This window comes from Panthera onca, chromosome C1 (assembly GCF_046562875.1).
Source record: "Panthera onca isolate mPanOnc1 chromosome C1, mPanOnc1 haplotype 2, whole genome shotgun sequence".
NCBI classification, from domain to species: Eukaryota; Metazoa; Chordata; class Mammalia; order Carnivora; family Felidae; genus Panthera; species Panthera onca.
This window is the reverse complement of record NC_138346.1, coordinates 220,809,477-220,832,973: the sequence shown is the minus strand read 5'-3', so window position 1 is coordinate 220,832,973 and position 23,497 is coordinate 220,809,477. Positions and strand designations below refer to the sequence as shown.

Below are 23,497 nucleotides of genomic sequence, written 5' to 3'. Positions count from 1 at the left end.
GGAAGGCTTCTTCCAGCTGGTCCTGGAGAAGTGGGGAAAAGGGACCCCCACATGTGAGCAGCATCGCTGGGGACATAGGCTGAGCTGGTGGGGCCCGGGGTCCCTGGCTGTGTCTCGGGGTCCCTCAGGGATGGGGAGGCAGGAAGGCTGGGAAGGGCCGGACCACTGTGCCCGTGAGGCCTCCAGTGGGAGCGAAAGGACCGACGTAGCAAAGCTTCCCCCCAAGAATATCTTATTGCGTCTTAAAACCTGTTAACCTTGGTACAAAACCGGTCTCACTGTGGCCAAGAACTCGCATGCCGGCTCTGGGGGGCCTGGGGCTGTGGATGCCCTGAGGGTAGGAAGGTGCAAAGGAGCCTGAAGATTAAATAGAAAAATCCCCCCCACAGCTCCATTCCAGGGCCAGTGTCCTAACAGTGCAGTCCCCAGTGGTCACCGTGCTGACCTTGTGTGTTGGGGGACACGTGTCCGCCCACACTGGCCACCTACAGATGCCCCCCTCTTCGCAGGGCGAGTCTGACACATCCGAAAAAATACGGCCTTTCCTTCCACAACAAGGAAAATGTGATTTAATTCTACAAATTTACAAGCCAAGATAAAAATGAAATGTTGGAAAAGCAAACGAGACGGGCAGTCTGAGATGTGAGGTCAAGATCCGCGGCCACGACGGCCTCCAGCGGCTGTGCTCAGTCAGGGCCAGGCCTCGGTCTGGACCCACATGCTGCCTCTGGCGCCTGCCCTGGTCCCGACTGAGCCTTGCTGGTCGGTACCCGCAGGGCTGGCACGGGCTCTGCGCCGAACCTCAGAACTTGAGGCTGAAGCCGGGCCCCGCGGCCGAGGCCCCCTGGTTTGTGGTGGTGAGGTGGAAGCCTGTCTCCTTCAGGTCGTCGTCGCCCTGGGGAGCAAGTGTCACCGGGGGGCTTCGGCTGGGCTGGCCCCACCTTTGGGGGGGACCCCCACAGCCTCCCCCCCGCGGCCCTGTCCTCACCAGCTGGCTATAGCCCAGGCCGCCCTCGGGGGGCCGTGGGCTTGTGCCGCGCTTCACTCTCTGCTGCTCACTCTTGGCGGGCCACGTGGGGAACATCGAGGGGTCAATGGGGAGGGGGGTCTCTCGGAAATACTCGTGCTTCAGGCCGTCCTCCGCACTGACCCTCCGCCCCGGGAAGTAGGTCAGGAACCTAGGAGAACAAGAGCACTTGGCACCCACGTGGGGGTGGGGTGGGGTGGGGGAGGGGGAGGCCCAGGGCCGGAGGGGCACAGCCTGCAGGTTCACACACTTGTTCATGAGGTCAAAGCCCTGGTCTGAGAGCAGGGCCCCGAAGCGTTTGCGAAGGTTATTATAGGGGTACTCAGTGAAGGTCATCTTCTTGACCGCAGGGAGGTCATTGTAGCCAGGCCAGATTTTCTCACTGGGGGTCCCTAGGTCCTGAGAGAGAAAGAGAGAGAGAGAGAGAGAGAGTTTTGGAACGGCCACGGCCTGCAGGGAAGGGTCTGGTACAGGTGTCTGCACGTGGCTGGCAGGGCGAGAGCACAGACCCACCTTAAACACTTTGTTGATCTGGTCGATCTCCGACTTCCCGGGGAACAGCGGCTTCTGGGTCAGCAGCTCCCCAAAGATGCAGCCCACCGACCACATGTCCACAGCCGTGGAGTACTCCTGGGGGGCCAGGGGCACGCTCAGGAGGCTGGGGGAGGGCAGCGCGCGCAGGCTGGCCGCCCCCCGCACTCACCTTGGCGCCGAGCAGCAGCTCTGGGGCGCGGTACCACAGGGTCACGACGACTGGGGTGTAGGCCTTCAGGGGGGACCCGTACTCCCTCGCCAGCCCGAAATCCCCCACCTGCGAGGACAGAGGCGGGCTGTGGGCAGGCCCCCGAGGCCCAGGTGCCAGGCCCTGGTGGGGCGGGCCCCGGGGGCTCACCTTGAGGATGCCGGCGTGGCTGAGCAGCAGGTTGGACGTCTTGAGGTCTCGGTGCAAGATCCAGTTGTCGTGCAGATGTTTGACACCGCGCAGCAACTGGATCATCAGGGTCTTCACCTCCCCTACAGGGCAGCGCCTCGGGTCAGCTCCCCGCCTCGGCGGCAAGCGGGATTCTCAGGGCGCGCTTCTCCCGGGAATGCCCTCAGCTTGGCACGGCCCTCGCGCACGCACGCGCACACGCACACACACAGAGACCGCACATGTGCGCGCGCGCACACACTCGGATACACGGCGCGGTGGGGTCAGTGCTCCTTCCGCCCCAGGGACACGCTGCCTGCACCCTGGGCAGCCCGAGGGCCGCATGTTCCTTGTGGGGGACACCAGTCAGAGGGCCCTGTCTGTGGGAGTACATCAGGGCTGTGGGAGACCCTCCCCGCACGGCCCCCGCGGTGCCTGCAGGCCCCACCTGGCAAGAAAGGCTGCTTCATGGTCTCCATCAGACTCTTGAGGTCATGCTCCACGTAGTTCATCACGATGTAGATCTTGTCCATGTTGCTGCCCACGACGATCTCCTAGCAAACAGGAGCGGGTCCGTGGGTGCCGTGCTCATCTCCAGGTCCCGCAACTAACTGCTGGCTCCCGGGGCACAGACAGTGGGGACAGCAGGTACCTATAGGTGTGACGACCCTAGGGGGGCTGACATTTTGGGAGGCTAGTGCTCAATTTTTGCACAACACTGGAGCACAGGAATCACAGGGTCCCCTCGGGGCACAGGCCCGGGCTGCCTCACCCTAACGGTGACAATGTTGGGGTGCTGTGCCTTGAGGATGGTGTTGATCTCCCTCAGGGATGTGATTGGAAAGCCCTCCTTCTCCTTCTCCATCTTTAGCCGCTTCAGAGCCACAATTTCATCTGAAAACAGTTCGAAGATGGGCTGAGAAAGCACACATTTCGTTGGGACTCAGGGAGCGTTTCTTATTTGGCACTGGGAAGCCTTGTTGTAAGTGGGAAGCCCCGTGTTACATCAGCACCAAGAAAACAAGCCCAAACCTGTGGCCCAACAGACGCACGAGGCAGATTTCCACGCTAACTTCTGTCCAAACAGCTAAGGAGAATTTTCCTATTTATCTCTATATCCCTACTGTGATTTGCCAGGAGACACAGCAAACCTCAACATCCCAGGACAGACACAATCACCGGGGTCTGAGGCTCTCAGGTGGCCTCCCTGACCTTCCAAGACCCAGCTGCAGGCGCTGGGGAAGCTGCCAGTCTGCGGCTCACACACCTGCTCAGGTGCTATCGCTCAAAGCACACGACGCACTCCGTCCCAGAACGGAGGCACCTGCTGTCACAAGTAAGCGGCAGAGCCTCACGGTCCGACTGACCTCGGGCCTCCACAGGTACCAAGGAGTCCACTGCTCAGGGGCCCATGAGTCACTAGCTGGTGCTGGCCAGGTAAAGCGAGGCCACAGCCGGGCACCCGGGGAGACGAGACTCCTAGGAGAGTAGGAACTGTGCGTTCAAGGACCTTGACACCGAGGGTGCCGAGGGCCAGGATGGCCTGGGCTCGATCTCAGTCCCTGTGAGCTGGCTGTGGCCCGGGCAGGACACCCGGCCTCCCTCCTAGAGCCCAGCCCGCACGTGGGTCCAAGAGGCTGCGGACAGCAAACCCTCCGGGCCGGGCTCGAGATGGCGCAACGGGTACACCCACGGACAATGCTCTTCAGCACAAGTCCCTTCCTGCACAGGGACGGGCTCTCTGCGCCATCTGGTTCCTGCCCGTCTCCCCTTCTCCCTTTGGGGACCACTCGGCACCGCACCCACCTGTTTTCTTGTCCTTTGCTCTGTACACCACCCCATACGTGCCTTCTTCGATCCTGTTGAGGCACTGGAACTCCTCCACGCTCCGACAGCCCTGGAAGGAAGCCTGCCGTGAGGACCCAGCGGCCACGGCCGCACACACACCCGAATCAGGCCAGTGCAGCAAACCCTGCCCAGGGGTCTCCAGAGGGCGCCGAATGTATCTGGTGGCGGAGCCAGGAGCAGCCCTCTTCTCCGGTTTCTTCGGTGACCACGGGCTCCTCAATTACGGAATAAAACTAATGTGGAAAAGAGCTGGTCCTGGACGCATCCCTCTGAGCCAGGCCTGGCCTGTCTGCCCGGCGCTAAGAGAACACTGAGGACAGGAGCGCCCCCGGCACCACACCACCAAGGCCCTGGCACCTTCCCTCACTGCATACGTGACCCTGGTGACCCACACCCCGGGGACCCAGCTCCTGCTCTCAGCCACCATCCTGTTCGTAATCAGCAGAACCAACCCCGGCATGGGGAGGACGCCTGACCTGCAGGGCAGGGAGGTACTTGGGCAGCTCCTGTTTGAGTTCAATGGGTGACAAGGCGGGAGAGTCGGGCACGAAGTCCCCTTCGGTCAAGGCGCTGCTCTGCGGAGTGCCCTCACCGGCTTCTTCCTCCCCTTCCTCACTGTCTCCGGAGTCTCGGTCAAATCGGGACTCTGGAACTTCAAAAGTTAAACCCAATTATGGAACCAAAATAAGCAACCGTCATCACCCCTCTCCTGTTCTGGGGTGGGGGTGGGGGGACACTGAGTGCACGCAAGAGCCACACGAGAATGACCCCAGGATGCTGTGCACAGGCGTGTGTCCCACCGTCCTGGACAGAGGGCACTGGGGTCTGGGGGCTTGCCAGCTCAGCCACATGCACCGTGAGCCCCTGGCCGGAGACCGAGCTCAAAGGCGGCACACCCAGAGCTCCCATCAGGCCTTGAGGGCAAGGCCTTGCTGGCGTCTACAGAATGGTGACGGGCCTGTGGTTGGACCTGGGCTAAGAGGCCGGGCCCCGGCTGGTGCTCCCCAGCCACCTGCAGTGTCTAAGCCACGGTGACGCTCACGAGGACGCTCAGTCAGGACTGTCCCCAGTAAGGGACGCTGGCCCCTCACGGTCGCAAGTGGCCGGGGGGGGGGGGGGGAGTGGGGGTGGTGGTGCTCAGGGAACCGGGTCTCTCAGTGACTCAGCTGCCTGTGTCTCTGGGGTGGGGTGACCCCGGGGGAAGCCCGAGGTGCCAGCTCCACAAAGGGCCACAGCACGCAGGAAAAGACAAAGCCCCGGGGATGCCTCTCACCAACGAGGACGTGGTTCTCATTCTCGCGCTCCCCATCCTCACTCATTTCGTCTTCGCTCACTTCCTCTGCAAGAGACAGCAGGCGTCTGCTCAGATCTGCGGGGCTGCTGGCCCTGCGCTGACTTGGGGTCTGCCTCTTTCTAGGGCTCTTCAGACCCTCCGCCAGCACACGCGAGGGTCTGCTTTAGCTAACAGAGAGCAAGAACCGCCGTGAACGATCAGTTCTGGGGTCTCACGTGGAGTACCAGGTAGCAAGGCACCGTCCACTTGGAGACATTTTCAAACCGAGACTTCCCGTGACCTCTGCGGTCTGTGGAGTCCAGCAAACTAAACCGTCGCGCCCGGCGCCCTCCTCACCAGCCGACTGTCCGGACGCGTCCTCGGAGTTGCTCCCTGTCTCCTCTTCCTCCTCCTCCTCCTCCTCCTCCGATTCTTCACTGCTGCTGCCCTCCTCTTCCTCCTCCTCCTCCTCCTCCTCCTCCTCCTCTTCCTCCTCCTCCGAGCCCGACCCTGATTCCGCTTCAGAAGAAAACGGCCGGGAGTGACCGCAGGCAGGCACCGCAGGCAGCGGCGACCTCACGGCGGCGGGGCCCGCACTCACCCGACGAGGACTCGGCTGAGCTGGTTTTGCGCTCGCTGTCGCTGACGTCTTGCAGGTCGGACAGCAGGTCTCGCTCTTCCACCTTCTCTTCTTTCACTTGTGACACAGACCATCAAAAGTGAACGCGTTTACCATCAACGAGACCACGCGGCATCTTCCACACAGAGATAAGCTGCAGTGTGTAGGATAAACCCTCATCCACACTCAGCTGGAAAACAGCTCTCAAAGACCCGTAACAAAGGTTTCCGCTGAGAAAGACAAACGTGCTCCGCGCAAATGCTAAAGTCCTGCCAGGTGACACGGAAGTACTTTAGCGTACCGTATCGTCGTGCAAAAAACAGTTTCTGCCCGTAAAAAACCGTCAGCAAAGAACCGCGCCACGCTGGCCCCCAGGCAGGCGCCGCGGGCCCTCACCTGGTTTCCGGCCGTCTGTCAGCTCAAACCGCTCTCGCGGCGGCCGCAGCGGACTGCGACTCCAGTGGCTCGCTTTGACCTTGTCGCCATAGTCCTCCCTCATGGTCCGGTGATGTGCAGACACTGGGGCACAGAACACAGCAGGAGGCAGCGCTGGCGGCAGCCTCTCTCTGGCAGGGCCCCACCTCGCTCAGAGGTGGTCCTCACCCGCACCCCTGCCGATGACAACCCACCACACCTGCTGACAGCTCTGTGGCCACAGAGGCGCGGAAGCCGAGAGGCGTTCCGGAGGACCCACGTAGGCCTTCCAGACTCTCTACTGCCGGAAAAGAAGGGGCCACGACCCACCTCTCCAAGCCTGTGCCTAAACAGCAGCGGGCGGCAGCCGTGTGTTGCCCTGACGGCTGTCCAGCACCAGGCCCGGGTGCGCCCCGGCCGCACACCCTCACCTCAGGCCTGAAGCGACCACTGCCTTCTTTGGCAAGGAGCTATGCGGTCAGGCTCAACTCCCGAGCCCCACGGCCTGTTCCCCCTTCACTCAGCCATGGTCCAGAGCACCTCACCCCTCAGTGCCATTTGTGCAGCTCTGGGCTCACCCATGGGAACAACACCCCAACCACAGGGTGCGCCCACGCGCACCTTCCCTTCGGGCCTCGCGCTCCTTGCGCCGCTCCTCGGCGCGCCGCTCCCGTTCCTTCTGTTCCCGCTGTTCCTTTTGCTGTTCACGCATCTTTCGTTCTCGCTCCCGCTTCCTCTCCAGCTGCTCAAGGCGGTCCCTGCAACAAGCACAGGCCAACTCTCTCTCTGCAAACACGAAGTTTTCTTTTCCACCCCAAGTGTTTTTTGCTCAAATTTAGAAACTGCCCACTTAGATTGTTCAAACCATAATGGGCTTTTTATTTATTTTTTTTAACGTTTATTTTATTTTTGAGACAGAGAGAGACAGAGCATGAACGGGGGAGGGTCAGAGAGAGGGAGACACAGAATCTGAAACAGGCTCCAGGCTCTGAGCGGTCAGCACAGAGCCCGACGCGGGGCTCGAACTCACGGACCACGAGATCATGACCTGAGCCGAAGTCGGCCGCTTAACGGACTGAGCCACCCAGGCGCCCCATAATGGGCTTTTTAAAAGTAGAACATATACGCGCACACAGCCCAACAGGCGCAACAGAATGTAGCAGAGTACTGGCACGATCAGATATTGCCAATGAGGGATGAGCCCATTGGTTCCAGAAGGCTTCTGTTTCGCAGTCCTACCGAATGCGGATGGCGGTACAATTTAAATCCACCTTTATCACTAAGTTTTCAGGGGCACTGAGGGGTGGAAGGGCCCACCTGGGGAAGGTGGAGAGAAGGACCTAGACTTGGGCCTGAGGCCCTGTCCCACCCTCCTCACTAGATCCTATGGTAGACGGATGCCCAGCCGGGCCCGGTGGGGAGCTAAGCGGGTACGAGTGTGGTACACGAGGGGCAGCGGGGAAAGTTGCTTCATGGAGGGGACAAGACTCATCTGAAGTGCAGGAACTATTAGCGACCACGGTGTGCATGGCTGATGCAGCACAAAGTGGCCAGATGGTAAAAACTGATGAGCAGCGGTTAGTTTTCAAATCCCGACAGAATCAGAATTAAGTCCAAATCTGACCAGAAGAGCTATGACCAAAAAAACCAAAACCAAAACCAAACCAGAAAAGAGCACGGACACGGGTGACAGTGGAACAGGGCCTGTGGTATGGTCGCTGGTACCGTGCCAGCTTTGGGGCCCATCAGAGGTCACCGCTGTGGAAGGCGTGGATTCTAGGAACTATTCTGTAAATGCCAGAAGTCCAAACTGTCACAAGATAAAAGCTGTAAGTGAACATATAAAACCCAACCACCGAGGGGCACCTGGGTGGCTCGGTCGGTTAAGCATCCGACTCTTTCAGCTCAGAGCGCGGTCTCGGGATTTGTGAGTGTGAACCCCGACGGCGCAGCGCCTGCTTGGGATTCTCTCTCCCTCTCTCTGCCCCTCCCCTGCTCATACCTCTGTCTCTTTCAAATAAATAAAAACTTAACAAAAATAAATCCAACCAGTGAATTCAGTTTTTCGTAAATTTACAAAATTGTCCAACTATCACCATAAGCCCGTTTTAAAACACTCCCATCTCGTGCCCATCCGTGGTCAGCTCCTGGCCATCGTCCCCCATCTGCTTCCTGTCAGAGCAGGACTCTCGGGACATCTCTTCTGCTTCTTTCTCCTGCTCTGGGGGTAGCAGCTCAAGTTGCTGACTTGACAACTTCCTCTTCTGGTATCAGTGCTTAAAACAGCTCGTTCTGGGCCCAGCTTTTTGTGCACCCCTACCTTTTGGCACGTTGCTTTTGTTTTCCCTCAATCCAAAATATTTTCTATTTTTCCTTTGAATTTCTTCTTTGGGCCACAGGTTAATCAGAAACGGAAGAGCTTTGCGGCGTGGCAGTATCCCAGCCAACGAGGTTCATCTGAGGTGCGATTATTGCCGTATGAAAACTTTTCTCAGAAACGGGTGGTTGGATTTCCCAACATTTTGAGGATTTCCCCAGGTTTCTTTCTGTTGATTTCCACTTTCTTTTGTGGAAAGACGGCGTACTTTGTACTACTGCAACTATCTTATGTGTGACACTTGTCGTATGGCCCACATACGATATGCTCGAAGTGAGCGTGTCTTCTGTGGCTGTGGGTGGAGTCCTGCACGCAAGCTCAGTCAGATTGAGCTGGTGCAGGGTATTTTCCAAATTTTTTATATCCTCGTTTCCTCTCGTTCTATTAACAACTAGAGTGGGGTACCGAAACTTCCAACTATAATTGAGGAACTGCCTATTTCTTCTTTCAACTGTCAGGTTATTGCAGCCCAGATTTCTGGACTCTGCCGTCAGACTCATACACGGTTACCGCGGTCACGTGTTCCCGACGTATGTCCCTTCCTGTGGTTGTGAAGCCCGGTCTCGGTGCTGGCCTCACGTCCGGCCTGGCGCTGAGCCACTCGCGCGCTGTGGCTGCTGTGTACGTGCTGCACCTTCTTCCATGTGTTTAATTTCATGCTTTTTTGTTTTCTGAACATATACAAAATCCCTTTTATTTTGCTCATTTGGAAATCACTCTACGTTTATTTCTGGTACACTTAATTCATTCAAAGCTGAGCATTTCTAAGGACTAAATTATTTGAGTGTTATATAATTATGTGGTATAAAATGCGCATATAGACCAGTGCACAGAATGTGCTTTTAAAAAATTGTACTCAGAAAGATACCGATTACTGTACATACTGACAAGCAGCTGTATTTAAAAATGAACGTCTGGGGCACCTGGGTGGCTCAGTTTGGCTAAACCTCTGACTTCAGCTCAGGTCATGATCTCATGGTTTGTGAGTTTGAGCCCCGCGTTGGGCTCTGTGCCGACGGCTCAGAGCCTGGAGCCTGCTCCGGATCCCGGGTCTCCTTCTCTCTCTGCCCCTTCCCTGCTCACGCTCAGTCTCTATCTCTCAAAAATGAATAAACATTAAAAAATAAAATTAAAAATGAACTTTTGCCCAGGCTGGCACCATGTTTCAATGGTCTCCCCTTGGCCTTCAATCCAAAGGAGTGTGGTTTCCAGACATAATGTAACCGATACTTTTATACGAAATCAACGGAAAGTCTTTGGTGTTCAAATAAGTACCGTAAAAAGAAAAACCTCTCATCAAGTGTATTTTCTCAGCTTGGCTTAATGCCACAGAAATCAGAAAATCGTAAAGACTGGACAAAACAAGCCCAGGTTACCATCAAGGTCTACTGGAACCTTGCAGGTGAGAGCAAAAAGAGTTTCAACCGCCACGTTTTCCACTCTGCTAGGATTGTGCTAGATTATTCCAGGACGCTAATTCAACACTGAGGACCTGCGAGGGTAGGAGAAGAACGGGGGAGGCGGGAGAATGAATGGAGACTTAGGAAAAAAAATAGGGTGGTTCGGGAACTGGGAGAATTGAAAAACCACACCTTTCAGTCTCCACATTCCTGCTTCTTGTTCAGTATATGAGCAGAAACCATCTGGAAGGAAGGAAGATTATGACTATCTGTAAACTGACAGAGAAATGCTTATGATAACAGTGGTGATGTATGCATTTCTTGGCTCTTCACATCAGCAACGGACGAGGAAAACTAGAAATTCTTGATATGTTTGTCTCAAGAGGTGGTGACGTGGCTACGGGCAGCACGAATTCAAGCTGAAGTTCAGGGCGGGTGCCGCCAGGAGTTTACACTGCAGAAAAGTAAAACTGCTTTGGATTCAGCCTCGTCCCCCCGGCTTCTCTTCCAGGATCATCAGGGTCAAGCTATGCTACGACACAAGGCGACAACGTCCACGGGAAAACAGGCTTTGAGCAGGATGCCCCTTTCCCAGCTACAGTCCAGTTCCCGGGGAAAGCTGTCCCAATAAATGACGAAGCCCAACCCAAACCTATTCCAGTACGTCCAGACCTGGTCAGTCATGTAGGTGGGCACGGTGGCTACATTCATCACCAAATGAGGCCCCGCTTTCAATCCGGTGAACTATGCACCCTTCCACAGCCAACTGGAACTCGTAAAGTTTGGGGTTTTGTCATAACCCTCTGCACGGAGCTGCTCTTCATTCAGGAAGGACAGGTTTTTCTCTAGAAGGCCTCTCAGTAGGACTTCATGCTCACGACCAAGGGCATGTCTGATGCAGTCAACCAGTGGTCCGTAACAGCAGTTGTTTATAGTGTGCTGACACAGGGGCATAGCTCAGGGGTAGAGCATTTGACTGCACGGTGCACGGACAGCCCTGATTTGCTAGAACTCCATCTGGAATCTGAGAAGGGTCCTGTAGCATAGTATTTGTAACAGACTTGGAGGGTGGAATTTCCTCATGCTCTTGTAGAAACCTCTCCAGTATAATCTGAGCCATTAATGAGGGTGCACAGTCCACCTCATTGGCTAGCTCTTCTCCCCACTCCATTCAGGTACCTGGGGAACCTCTGCCTCAGTGTTCTGGCAGGCGGCACAGACACCAGGCACTGAGCTGTCTCGTCAGTACTGGGCTTTGGTCGGTCAGTACCACGTTGGGCCAGGGACTGGGAGGTGGCACAGGCAAGGGAAAAACACCCTGGGCTCAGCCTTGGTGTCAGGAGCCGAAGGGTGGGCACACAGTGGCACAGCGTGAGCTCCTAGTCTGTTTTGGCTTGCTCCCACACCCTCTTTACCACTAGCTATGCAGACCAGGCTTCACACGGCAGCTCCCCATACGTTTACTTTCGACCTATTTTTGTCCTGGTCTCTAATGTGTTCTCCTTACAGACAACAAAATAGATCAAGCTTTGCTATCAAAGAACCTCTCTTTTGGGTACAGAAACCACTTCACCTTTCATGTAATTATGGATTTGGCTGGATTTACTTTCGTTGTTGTTCTTGGTTTTTCTTTCATAGGTCTTCCTTTTGGGTCCTGTTTCTCAGTTTTTGATTGTCCGTGTGTGTATGTATATAATGTTTGAGACAGATGCGGGGGAGGGAGAGGGATAGAGGGGAAGAGTGCGGGGGAGGGGCAGAGAGTGAGAGAGGGGGGGTGAGGGAGAGAGAATCCCATGAACCATGAGATCACCACCTGAGCTGAAAGCAAGAGTCTGATGCTTAACTGACTGAGCTGTCCAGACGCCCCTCTGTGTTTAGTATAAATAAATATTTGTAGTATATAATTTTAATTCTTGCTTGCACTATTTTGTTAAAGTTATTTTTTTAGAGGTTGTTTCAGTGATGGCAGCATGCATCTTATCAAATTACACTAACTTCATTCCACTGGACATAGGTCTGCTCTGCCACAGCCACAGCCCTCCCTTCTCAACCCTGTGCACTCTACACATGCTATGTATCACACAACAACACGGTATCTTAATAACTACTGTTTTATGCAATCGTGTCTCATAGAAGCTGAGAAGACATGAAATGAAACATACATAAGTTATCTTACGTTAACCTACACTTTTACCATTTCTAAAGCTTGTCTTTTGTTCCTGTGAATTCTATACCTTCTGGTGTCATTTCCATTCAACCTGAAGATCTTGAGTGTTTTTTAATTAATTAATTTATTTTTGAGAGAGAGACAGACAGTGAGCGGTGTAAGGCAGAAAAAGAGGGAGACACAGAATCTGAAGCAGGCTCCAGGCTCTGAGCTCTCAGCACAGAGCCCGATGTAGGGCTCGAACTCACGGACCGTGAGATCATGACCTGAGCCAAAGCTGGATGCTTAACCGACTGAGCCACCCAGGCGTCTGCCCTTGAGTATTTAAGGCAGGTATTACTAACAATGAATTCCACCAGTTTGTTATGTCTCCTCACTTTTGAACAACAGTTTTGCTGCACAGATTTCCCGGTTGACAGGTTTTCTTTCAGCAGTGTGACTATGCCATTCCACTGCCTTCTGACCTCTGCTGTTTTTCTTTTTGTTTTTTTAAATTTTTGTTTTAATGTTTGTTTATTTTTGAGAAAGAGAGAAAGAGAGAGAGAACGAACAAGCAAGGGAGAGGCAGAGAGAGAGGGAGACACAGAATCCAAAGCAGGCTCCAGGCTCCACGCTGTCAGTACTGAGCCCAACAACGCAGGGCTCAAACCCACAGGCCATGAGATCATGACCTGAGTTGAAGTCGAACGCTTAACCGACTGAGCCACCCAGGCGCGCCTGGCCTCCATTGTTTCTAATGAGAAGTCAGCCACCAGTCATACCTTCTATGTAGATTTTTTTTCTCTTGCTGCCTTCAAAATCTGTTCTTTGGCTTTCACCAGTTTGACTATGATGTGCCTTTGTATTTACCCTGCTCGGGGTACACTGAACTTCTTGGATATGCAGATAACTGTTTTCCATCAGACTGGGGAAGATTTCAGCCATTATTTAAAAAGACATCTTTGTGCCGCATCACTCTTCTCTCCTGGTATTGCGAGTTACATGGTGTTGGTGAAACAGGCGCTGTGCCACAGATCTCGGAGGCTCTAGTTCTCTTCCTTTGACTGTCTGTTCTGAAGAAAGCATAATTTCTATTGCTTTGTTTCAAGTTCCTTGATAATCTGGAACACTTGGTTTCTACTGATGCTTGTCTTCCTTAACAGGAAGTCATACTTTCTTATTTCTTTTACATCTCAAGACGTCCTGTTGAGAATTGGACATTTCAAATAACATACGGTAGCAATCGAGGATTCTCATGTTTCCTCTCACCTGTTGCTGTTTGTTTGGTAACCTGCTCTGCTAACTCTGTCAACTCTGTCTGCCAAAAAGAGTGCGGCCACTGCTGGTTTTTTCCCTTCGTTTCTTTTTGTTTTCAAGCTTGGCTTCCTTGGGATCAACACTGTGTCCGCACAGCTGTGCCGTCAGCCCATCCTAAACGGTCAGCACTGGGCTCGGCAAACACAGGGGTTTCACGTGCTAGCAGCGAACCTGGACACACAGCTCTGCTCACCCCGTGACCTTTTACCTTAGGAATCAGCTCCCCCCCATACCTCCTCCTCACGAGAACAAAGGCTCTCGTCACACTTTGTTCGGTGCCCGTGTCATTCGGCCTGCTGGGAACGCAGGCACCATCTACCCCTCCTACTTCTCCGTTCCGTGTAGCAGGCCGGTACCAAGCTTTCTCTGGAAACACCTCAATACACAGAGATGGCCCCAGTAGTCACAACTAGCCCGGATGAACAGATCTGGAGCTACACAGATGTCTTCTCCTGGGAATCTGAGCCCACAGAGATGTACTTGGAGACTAATGTCGAAGAGTCTGGTGCCTCAGCTCCAAAGCTATTACAAGGCCTTTGGGATTTCCATTTTGTCTGAAAGAACCACAGTCTATTTCTGCTGTGACCTAGAGAACCCTAAGCAATAGATTTCCTTAGTCTTCCTCGCTTAGACCACCTGGAAGAGACCTCGGTACAGAGCAGGCACTCAAAAAATACTTGCCCAGTGACCAATGAACCGTCCTAGAACAGATTTCTCTTGGGCGCTGTGTGGGAATTTCTACACGCGCCCTGGGCTGAATCTGAGAGGGCCCTCCTCCCCCGTCCCCGGCGTCAGCTGACAGATGAAGATCGTCTCTCCCTGCGCGACCACCACCCTTTCCCTCTCCACTGCTATGTTTTTGGCCCCAAACTGCACTCCTTGCGTCTGAATTCCTTTGTCAGACTTCCAGCTCCCACCAGAAATGCCCCTTCCAACTGGCCCAAATCACACTCTTACACAGGGTCTCAAGCAACTGCTGGAATGGCCTGGCTCCCGAGTACCTCCCCCACCAGCCTTCGCCTGGAGGAAACCGACACACGGATTTCCGTTCCCTTCACGATCTTCTCTGAGGAAGACTCACACCCATGTCTGTCTTCAGGATGCAGTAAAGACTTAATCTCTTCAGTCGGCACCACCCCATCCACCCCATGTTTACCGTGCCAGGACCGTGGACTCACAAACCACTTCTGCCCCACATCTCTGTTATACTGCCGGGTTCTCGTGTGTGCACCAAAATGGCGGTCTCCATCGCCGCTCTGATGGGGTGTTGGCTACCAGCAATGCTCAGTTTCAGGCTCCGTCGCAGACTGCACTCACTCACCTCTCCCTCCTGGAATGCTCCCGGGCCATCTCCCTTCTCTTCTGCCTCTCCCACTCTCTGCGAGCCTTGTCTTGCTCCTCCCGGTGTCGCTTCCGGCGCTCGTGTTCTCTCTCTTTTTCCTTTGCCCTAGCATGCTTCCCTAAGAGGAGAGAGAATGTCACGCAAAGGGGCCCAACACCCAAAACTTAATTTAAAAATATTGAAGGGGCGCCTGGGTGGCTCAGTCAGTTAAGTGTCTGACAAGGGAATGATCTCACGGTTCGTGAATCTGAACCCCACGTTGGGGTTCTCTGCTGTCAGCGCAGAGCCTGCTTTAGATCCTCTGCCCCCTCTTTCTGCCCCGCCCCTGCTTGTGCGTGCTCTCTCTCAAAAAGTAAGTTAAAAGATTAAAAAAAAATTTCAGGGGGGGCCTGGGTAGCTCAGTCGGTTAAGCGCCTGACTTCGGCTCAGGTCATGATCTCAACAGTTTGTGAGTTCGAGCCCCGTGTCGGGCTGTGTGCTGACAGCTCAGAGCCTGGAGCCTGCTTCAGATTCTGGGTTTACCTCTCTCTCTGCCCCTCCCCCGCTCACACCCTGTCTCTCTAAAATATAAACATTAAAAAAAAAATTAAAAACTTTTTTTCAAAGAAAATACTCAGTGAAGAAGAAAACATTTAATTAATGACTTCGGAGAAACAATCACTTTATGTTAAAAAAACAAAAGAAAATCCTATGGAAGTAAGCCTCAAAGTGAGAGAAAAAATAATGTGATTATCACTGAATAGAACTGTAACTTTTGGGACGCCTGGGTGGCTCAGTTGGTTAAGCGTTCGACTTCGGCTCAGGCCATCATCTCGCGGTTTGTGAGTTTGAGCCCCGCATCAGGCTCTGTGCTGACAGCTCAGAGCCTGGAGCCTGTTTCGGATTCTGTGTCTCCCTCTCTCTCTCCCCCTCCCCCGCTCACGCTCTGTCTCTCTCAAAAATGAATAAACGTTTAAAAAAAAAAATGTAACTTTCATCTTCTTTCTGTATTAAGCTACGATTAGACTATAATTGATCCTTAAAAACACAATGTTGAATAATTGACCCCCAGCGCAGTCAGAAATCCATGTATAACTTCTGATTCTCTAAAAATTTTACTAAGAGCTTACTGTTAACATAGCCAATTAACACACACTGTGTGTTTTATGTTGCCTACTATACTCTTGCAACCATGTCAGCTAGAAAAACACCTATTGTTCAAAATGTAAGGAAGGAATGCCTGGGTGGCTCAGTTGGTTAAGCATCCGACTCATGATTTCGGCTCAGGTCACAACCTCCCAGTTTGTGAGACAGAGCCCTGTGTCAGGCTCCGCACTGACAGCACGGAGCCTGCTTGAGATACTCTCTCCCTCTCTCTCTGCCCATCTCATGCTTGCAAGTGTGCTCTTTCAAAGTAAGTAAACTTAAAAAAAAACTGCATATACGTACCCTATATTTGTTGAGTTTAGACAGTATTACGTTTATGGGGGGCTCAGTCAGTTAAGCGTCTGACTTCTGCTCAGGTCATGATCTCACGATTTCTGAGTTCAAGCCCCGCGACAGGCTTTATGCTGACAGCTCAGGATTTGGATTCTGTGTCTCCCTCTCTCTGCCCCTCCCCCGCTGATGCTCGATCTCTCCTTCAAAAAACAAACATTAATGGGGCGCCTGGGTGGCTCAGTCGGTTAAGTGTCTGACTTCAGCTCAGGTCATGATGTCACAGTTCGTGAGTTTGAGCCCCACATCAGGCTCTGTACTGACAGCTCACAGCCTGGGGCCTGCTTTGGTTTCTGTGTCTCCTTCTCTCTCTGCCCTTCCCCTCCTTGTGCTCTGTCTCTCTCTCTCTCTCTCTCTCTCAAATAAATAAACGTTAAAAAAAAATTCAAAAAACATTAAAAAAAAAAAAAAAAGACAATATTACATTTAAACAAACTAACCCAAAACAATGTAACGAGGGAGAAAAAAAAAATACCAGAAAGAAAATGAATTAACTACTCAGAATGATCTAGAAAAACGTATGCTTTTGGCTAAGATTTTACTTTCTCTTCTCTTTCAGTTGTGCTCTGGAGGAGACGGTAGAGTATGACACAGGAAACAGACCATACTTGAGCATGATACAAAGAAAAAAACCAATAAATGCTTCAGTACCCCCTTCTGCTGAATGGCTACGATGCCTACGTTTCTCTTTCCTCTTTTCATCTTTCCTATGATGAGCCTTTTCTTTCCGAGACATTTGCTGGGGTGGTTTGATAGCCAAAGAATCATCTTCCTCTCCTCTGAAATAAGACACAAAGCATCACGTCAGGTAATGGAAGAGCCATGAGGGTGCCGTGGAGCTTCTTCAGCCCGGAAAAACGCAGCGTTCAGAATACAAACAAAGTTGAATCTAGAATCATTTTAAACCTTAACTATGAAATTGAAGCCAAAACTGCTTATAAATACAGACACAGATGAAAAGGGTAAGCGAAAAATCAATGTGTATATGGAATGAAAATGCCTCTCTGAAGAAACTTCAGGGCATGATGCACACGTTCATCACCATGACCATGGTGATAGTTTCACAAGCGTGTACAAACATGTCAGACTGCACACTTTATATACATATGCAGCTTATCGTTTATACATCAATAAAGCCGTTAAAAAAAGTATCACAATTTTAACAGAACTTGATGACCTCAAAAGGTCACTCAACAACACTTTTCACTGACTATATGACCAAAAAGTTGTGAGAATTCACAATCTATGTGTCCTTGCACCTTAATTTCTGGTTAGGCTGGCTTTAATGATTTGATGACGGATAATTTGGTGATGATGACGGATACGAGAAGGAAGTAAGTGAGGGGATACCGTGGTGCAGGAAGGGGTGTTAGCGTACACGGGCCTCGCTAGGACCACCGCTGCTTACGGGCCTTGCTCGAGCACACTTCAGCACCCTAGTGTGGCTCATCCGTGCAAGATCTGACACGGTAATTTTACCAGTCACTAAAAGCACACACACACGATCATTTAAGTGCAATTTGTGAATGCGAATTCACTGGGTTGAAGGATAATCGCCAAGAAGGGAATGTGCACCCATTCAATCTTCTCGCAAGAGGACTCAGGTGCCAACTGGTACCACACAAAGTCCATCTCAACTGTGAGGTAAACCCAGTCACCGCTTCAAACGTTTTCAGAGGAGCCCCGAGGAGGCTCGGCCAGGACCACAGCTGTGCTGCGGGACCCCGCCTGTCTCCGCGGGGAAGCGCACGTGCCGCTGGATGCCCTTCGTCCTCGTGCACCTTGTCCCCACCTGTCTTCCATGGAGTCCTCTCTTCTGTATGGCGAGTTCCTGATCGTTATCTCCATGCGGTGGTCCCTCAGCTCCCCCTCCTCAAGGGAATCCCGCTTGGAATCCCGGTCATCAGACTGAGAAGCAAGGAGAAAGTCATTTCCTCACAGAGAAAAGTCTTGCTAACGATCTCAAACCTTGCCAATGTCCAAAGTCTCACATACGCTTTGAATGGATCAGTGTTACGAGGTACAAGAACCTTCCACCCAAATCGTATGACGTTAAAATCACAACTCGCTAGAACCCAGGGCCTCAGGTGAAAAAACTTGAAATCAGCATATTCGACAAGAAACATTAGACTCTATGCCAAGTATGTTAGTTGTTTACATAAGCCAAACTTGAGCCTTCCGCCGTGTTTTATACGCCAAATACCCTGGGACACCTCGTCCGTGACTCGGCAATAGCTAACAAAGGTCAGCTGCTAGTAAGAGCGGAAACGAGCACTTCTGCCGACGCTCTCGCCAAGGTACCAAACGTTTCTCTGATTACGTTACTGTGCAAACCAAAGACCCCGCCAAACACGAGTATTAATCCCAGGGCGACTTCCTACTGCACTAGACATACTTGGAAATGGTGCCACGGACACAGAAGCGGTGACATGAGAAAAATTAGTCCCCCTGCACTAATGGATTCAGGTTCAAAGTACTTTATCTCCACGTGGATCCCGCCATCTACACACAGCTTTAGTATGTTATCGATCTGTCTTCAACGAAAACCGAGTATTTGAACGTTTTTGTTAATTTTTAGAAGAGATTTTGCGCTCACCTGCGACATTTGGAAGTACAAAAGAACTTCACCGAAGAAGCGTTGTTCTAATGGAAAAACGAGGGCAAAGAAATTAAATCTCCTTTAAGAAAACCACTTACTTAAAAAACATGGCTTACGTTTTTTAAGCGTTTTATCTCTGCTTTCTCCTCTTGTTCCTTCCGTCGTTTCTTTTCCTGAAGAATTTCATCTAAAGTTTTCACCTTCCAAGAGTCCTTTTCATCACCCATTTGAGTCGAACCGCTGCAAAGAGAAAGAGCTCGAGCCAGGGCAGGACACACGGCAAGTGGGCTTTGGGGCGCTGCGGCTCGCGTCTTCGCGGACGGGGCGGGCCGGGCTCCGAAGAGCGACCGCCTGGATTCAAATCTCTTTGCCGTCATTCCCGGGCAAGGTCCTTCGCCTCAGTTTACCCTTCGGTCACAGACGAGAACACCCCCCCGCAGAACAACACCGGTGGGGAGGGAGCTCATCCGTGGAAAGCTCGCGGCTCAGTCCCGGAGACCCCACGCCCGGGGGTCGCGGTCACCGGATACGACGCGGCCGGGCCGCCCGGCCCCTCAGCCCCCCGGGCGCGGCCGCTACGAGTCGGGGTTCGGGCCCGCAGGGGCGGGCTCCCGGCGTCTGCGCCCGACGCCGCCTCAACCCCCGGCTCCGCGCGGGGCGAGGCGGAACGAGGAGGCGGGAAGCGACGCCCAGGGTCCGCCCGGATCCGAGCGCTCGCCGCCCGGCCCGGCCCCGCCCTCCGCCACTCACCCCTGCGCCTCCGCCGCCGCCGCCGCCGCCGCCGGTCCCGGAGCCCGAGGAGAAACAGCGCCCGGCGCGCGCCAGCAGCGTCGGCACTTCCTGCGTCGGCGCGGGCTGATGACGCAGGTCGGCGGCGCCCGCCGGCGACTCCGCCCGAGCAGGGAGGGGCCCGGGCGCGCTCACGTCACTTCCGACCCGGGCGCCGTCCCTCCGAGCGCGGGGCGCGGAGGCCGCCGGTGGTGCCCCGGAGGCGACGGAGGTTCGCCCGGAATTCTAGAAGGGCGTGTGGCGCGAAGGCGCGCCTCCCGGGGTCCCTCCCGCCCCGCCCCCTTCCGCGGTTTGAAAGGGCCGTGGGAATGTGGTGACCCACGAGCCGCAGCCCAGGGAAGAGAGCGGGAGACCGACATGCGTCCTCGTTAGCCGGGTTTGAAGTGGGAAATGCGGAATGGGACAAATTTGGGCACAAAAAGGGCGAGTGGAATTGAGCTTTCTTTTCCTCCCCAGGACGGTGTTTACTTTCTGTACCCACACTTATTTTGCTTCCTGAGCCCTTGGGGACAGGAGAACCATTCTTCTCTCTTCACGAAGGGAGTTTTCAGCATGAAGGCGACAAGAACGACCCTCCCCCCCCCCCCCCCAGCCCCGTGACCATTTCAGTAGCACAAACCCGGGAGGGTTACAGTGAAGACAGCAACGGCAGGCACTGTTAACATTTATTGTATTTTGAGAGAACCAGAGTCCTAGGTAGTTGCTACCAAGTGGCTTAATTTAGACAAAAAGAGCCAAGAGGCATCAGTTTATTACCACAGTAGATTTAACAGTGACTCACTAAATTATTTAATAGAACCACTTTCTAGAAAGTACTGATGTAGTCACTCGAATACTGAATTAGGTGAAATACAAGAACACGATACACATCTTGTACAATGCGCTTTCAGTTGTCCACAGTTTTGTTTGGTATGAAGCAGATCTCACTTGGTTCTGATGTAGACAATTACTGATAGGATTTTCAAGTTTTTCAGTGTGGGAAAGTCACCGTGACTGTGGCCCTCCTCGTGGGTCCCACAACACCCCCTGGGCAGGTTCAGACTCCACTCACACATCTGCAAAGACTAGAAATGGCCAATCAGGTGAATGCAGGTTTTACTCAAATGAAAACAAAACAAAAAAGACAACGAAAGATTCTACCAGTTAGGACAGTTTCCAGCTCTGTTTGGAAATCTGGGCATGGATCCAGTGGCCATCAAACTCAGAATCAGAACCCTCAGGAAAACTGGAAGAAACTCTTCAAGGACAGCAAAATCAAAGGTTTTCCACCTGAGCCGGAGGGTGGTCAGCACAACCTCACCTCTGCTCTTGGCTCACGAGCCAGGACACAGGGAAACAGGCAGATTCACCAGGGGAGCTGGGACAGTTTTAGTTGTAAACTAAGGAAATGAAGACGCCTCAGCCAGAGCATGTACGGATTTTATGAAAGAATAAAGCCCTTACTATGACGGTCAAAGGCAAAAGAATTCTATCTGCAGTAGCGTCCTTGATTAATTTTTCCAACCCAGGGAAACGGAAAATGCTCCAGGCCTTAGGAAAGCACGACACTCAGACAGATGTAAAAAGCCATGATATGCGTCTGTCAAACCTACTGGTCTGTCCAAGTGACCGTTCACAAGCAAAAACCCACTGGTTTTGGGAAAAGAATCTCCAGCATGGGCTACGAGCACAACTTCGTTCGATACTCTTTGTGTAGCATTTTACCGCTTTGGATTCACCATGCCTATTTTTCTCAAATTAAAGACACATTTTTGGATTGTGCAAGAATATTCTCAGCCCTCCAGGGCAGATTATTTTAATGATGACATGCAACTGTGACTGTCGGAAAAACAACAACAACAAAAAAAAAAACCCAAGGTTTTTATGCCACTCATAGTGGAAGTTTCCTTGAAAGTCAGATACATGTATATTTAGAAGTATCAACGTAGGTAAGGTATCGACCCAACCCGACCTGACACCTGTTTGAAGTGTTTCTTTACAAAGGCACAGACAATGACCACGGACATAGGAAATGACCCGTGTAAGTGACGACAATGACACAAGCATGTTTGCAATGTATTATAAACATACTATAAACACTACTACACAAAGTTAATAAAAAACGTATGTCTGTACATTCATTAAACAAACGGCCACGACAGGCCATGTTTTGTCTCCTGGCAGGGTTGTCCCGGACATGCAGGACATGGACGGCTTCAGGGTGGAGACCATACAAAGAAGGAATGTAAGCCCCAGGCACGGGCAGTGCTGGCCACAGCTTGGGTTCTTAGGAAATGTTTCAAAAGCAGCTTTGTTGGAAATTACCTCATTTACTAATAATTTGGAGAAATCTTCATTTTGTTTCTGGTCCAAAAATATGGAAAATCAAAACCGGCAGAAAACCACTTGTGACAGGAGGCGGGGCACATGTGGTGTGCAGGGCGCTGGTTCCAGAGGAGACTCGGACCCGGGTCCCTAACGAGGCTCAGAAGCAGGTGCCGCCTACCTGGTTACTCGGATGAGGGCGTCTGTGAGAAGGCCAACGTGACAATCTTGCAACAGGATGACCGTAGGCGTGTCTCCTCCTCTGCTCACATCTTGTCAGCAGCTGGCCACAGCCGGCCACAGCAGCCACATTGTTAAGGGCAGAGGCAGGGCCCTCTGGAAGCCGTCCTTTCCCACTGGGCCTCACAGACCCAGCACATCCCGCTGCCCAAGCTGCCTCCAGCAAGTACTCTTCGGTGTTTTTTGTGGAGGAAGGAGAGAGGAAGGGATAGAAACCTGGGGAAAGTCTCAGGAGAAACGTCTTCACAGCAGAGGTGAGCGTAGCATGTGGGCGAGCACACCCCTGCCTGTGCTCTGGACGTAGGAAGTCAGCTTCATAAAAAGGTTACAGTTTTAAAGGCCTCAGTTTAACCCATCATCATGGCAAACTTTTTCAAGTAGGCAGAACTTAATGAGACTTATTATTGCTCTTTGTTTCCAAGAGATTTGATCTCCAGGAGGGCCTTTTTTAATATATTTTCCAGGTGACCAGTCAACTGGAAAACCAGTGAAAAGGTAATGGGAACCAAGGACCTGAACGACAGGGAGGGGAAATCAGATGAGGGAACCACCAGTGCCTGAAGCGCTCCTGTCAGCTGGTTCACTCAGCTGCAGCAGGCAGGCCTCAGCCGTGTGGCCAACCTCATCTTCTGTGTTGGGCTGCACATGACACACCCCAGAGCTTGAACCTGGTGCCACTGAGAGGTATTAAAGCCTGGCTGGCAGCGGACGTGCCCCGATCAGAAACCCCACCAGGATGTGGGATGAGGAATAGGGTGAAGAGGTCAGGAGCCTCAACCCGACACAGGGCTCAGATACCCAGCGTGGTGGGTCCATCGCTCTGGGAGGGGAGAGCCAGGCTGAGCCAGGCTGTGGGTTCAGTACGGGTTACTTGCCATACAGGGTGCTTTCCAGAAGCCACCCGTGCCTGGGTTTTCTTCTTTAACACCTTCGCAGTCATTTTAAATGCAGTGTGACAAAAGCCATAAACACTCCAAAAGATCTTCCCAGCACTCCACCTGCTCATTCATTCATGAGAGAAAACCTTAACACCCTTGTGCTTGAGACAAAATATGGCGTGGCTCCCGACCAGGTGAGTGATGGCAGGGGCACCTGCAGGGAACCCTTCCGAACTGCCTCTGTTACACACAAAGGCCCAGAAAACAAAAGGGAAGGTCAGTATGTTCCCATCCTGAGTTAAACACTACAGATGTCTGTCCTCTACCTCTGTGACCAGCCATCACCACATCGGGGGTCCCTGACTGAAGCGCCAGCCACAGGTGAGGGTTGGGACTCTCGGGAGGTGGAGGGCCTAGTGCGGTGGAGACCCTGAAAGGGGCGGGGCACCTTTCCCTAAGTGGTTCTGGATGCTGGCAGCTCTGGGGCAGGAAGGCAAGGGCCCAACATCCTGCCCACAGGAGCAGGGACCCTCATTTC

At 52.8% G+C, this 23,497-nt stretch overlaps 1 protein-coding gene and 2 pseudogenes across 4 annotated transcripts; 1 reads left to right on the top strand and 2 right to left on the bottom strand.

The window, feature by feature from the left end:
• Nucleotides 1-552: 552 nt before the first annotated feature.
• CDK11B (cyclin dependent kinase 11B) lies at nucleotides 553-19,608 on the bottom strand. Of its 4 annotated transcripts, none has more exons than XM_060625664.3 (20): nucleotides 19,499-19,608; nucleotides 18,865-18,988; nucleotides 17,942-18,057; nucleotides 16,801-16,928; nucleotides 14,653-14,791; nucleotides 6,713-6,849; nucleotides 6,074-6,196; nucleotides 5,660-5,755; nucleotides 5,416-5,577; nucleotides 5,059-5,124; nucleotides 4,262-4,431; nucleotides 3,744-3,834; nucleotides 2,710-2,831; nucleotides 2,386-2,491; nucleotides 1,920-2,041; nucleotides 1,731-1,838; nucleotides 1,541-1,657; nucleotides 1,278-1,426; nucleotides 989-1,178; nucleotides 553-895 (listed from the first exon to the last, which is right to left on the bottom strand). In XM_060625664.3, the coding sequence occupies exons 2-20, from the start codon at nucleotides 18,973-18,975 to the stop codon at nucleotides 803-805; spliced, it is 2,346 nt and encodes a 781-aa protein (XP_060481647.1). In that variant the 5' UTR covers nucleotides 18,976-18,988; nucleotides 19,499-19,608; the 3' UTR covers nucleotides 553-802. The 4 variants fall into 4 exon arrangements, with proteins under 4 accessions (XP_060481647.1, XP_060481646.1, XP_060481649.1 ...); XM_060625663.3 differs by having other exon boundaries at nucleotides 4,262-4,437; nucleotides 19,499-19,607; XM_060625666.3 differs by lacking the exon at nucleotides 19,499-19,608 and adding an exon at nucleotides 18,746-18,792 and having other exon boundaries at nucleotides 4,262-4,437; nucleotides 18,949-18,988.
• On the bottom strand, nucleotides 6,857-11,245 carry LOC132673211 (CDAN1-interacting nuclease 1-like; annotated as a pseudogene).
• Nucleotides 8,509-8,631, top strand: LOC132673935 (U4 spliceosomal RNA; annotated as a pseudogene).
• Nucleotides 19,609-23,497: the final 3,889 nt, after the last annotated feature.

Excerpts from the sequence above, each read along its gene's own strand:
- CDK11B (XM_060625663.3), bottom strand. The coding sequence starts at position 18,975 with ATGGGTGATGAAAAGGACTCTTGGAAGGTGAAAACTTTAGATGAAATT. Across the intron at positions 3,835-4,261 it reads AGTACCTCCCTGCCCTGCAG|GGCTGTCGGAGCGTGGAGGA; the intron begins GTCAGGCGTCCT and ends GCTTCCTTCCAG. Across the intron at positions 1,839-1,919 it reads GCCACGCCGGCATCCTCAAG|GTGGGGGATTTCGGGCTGGC; the intron begins GTGAGCCCCCGG and ends CTGTCCTCGCAG.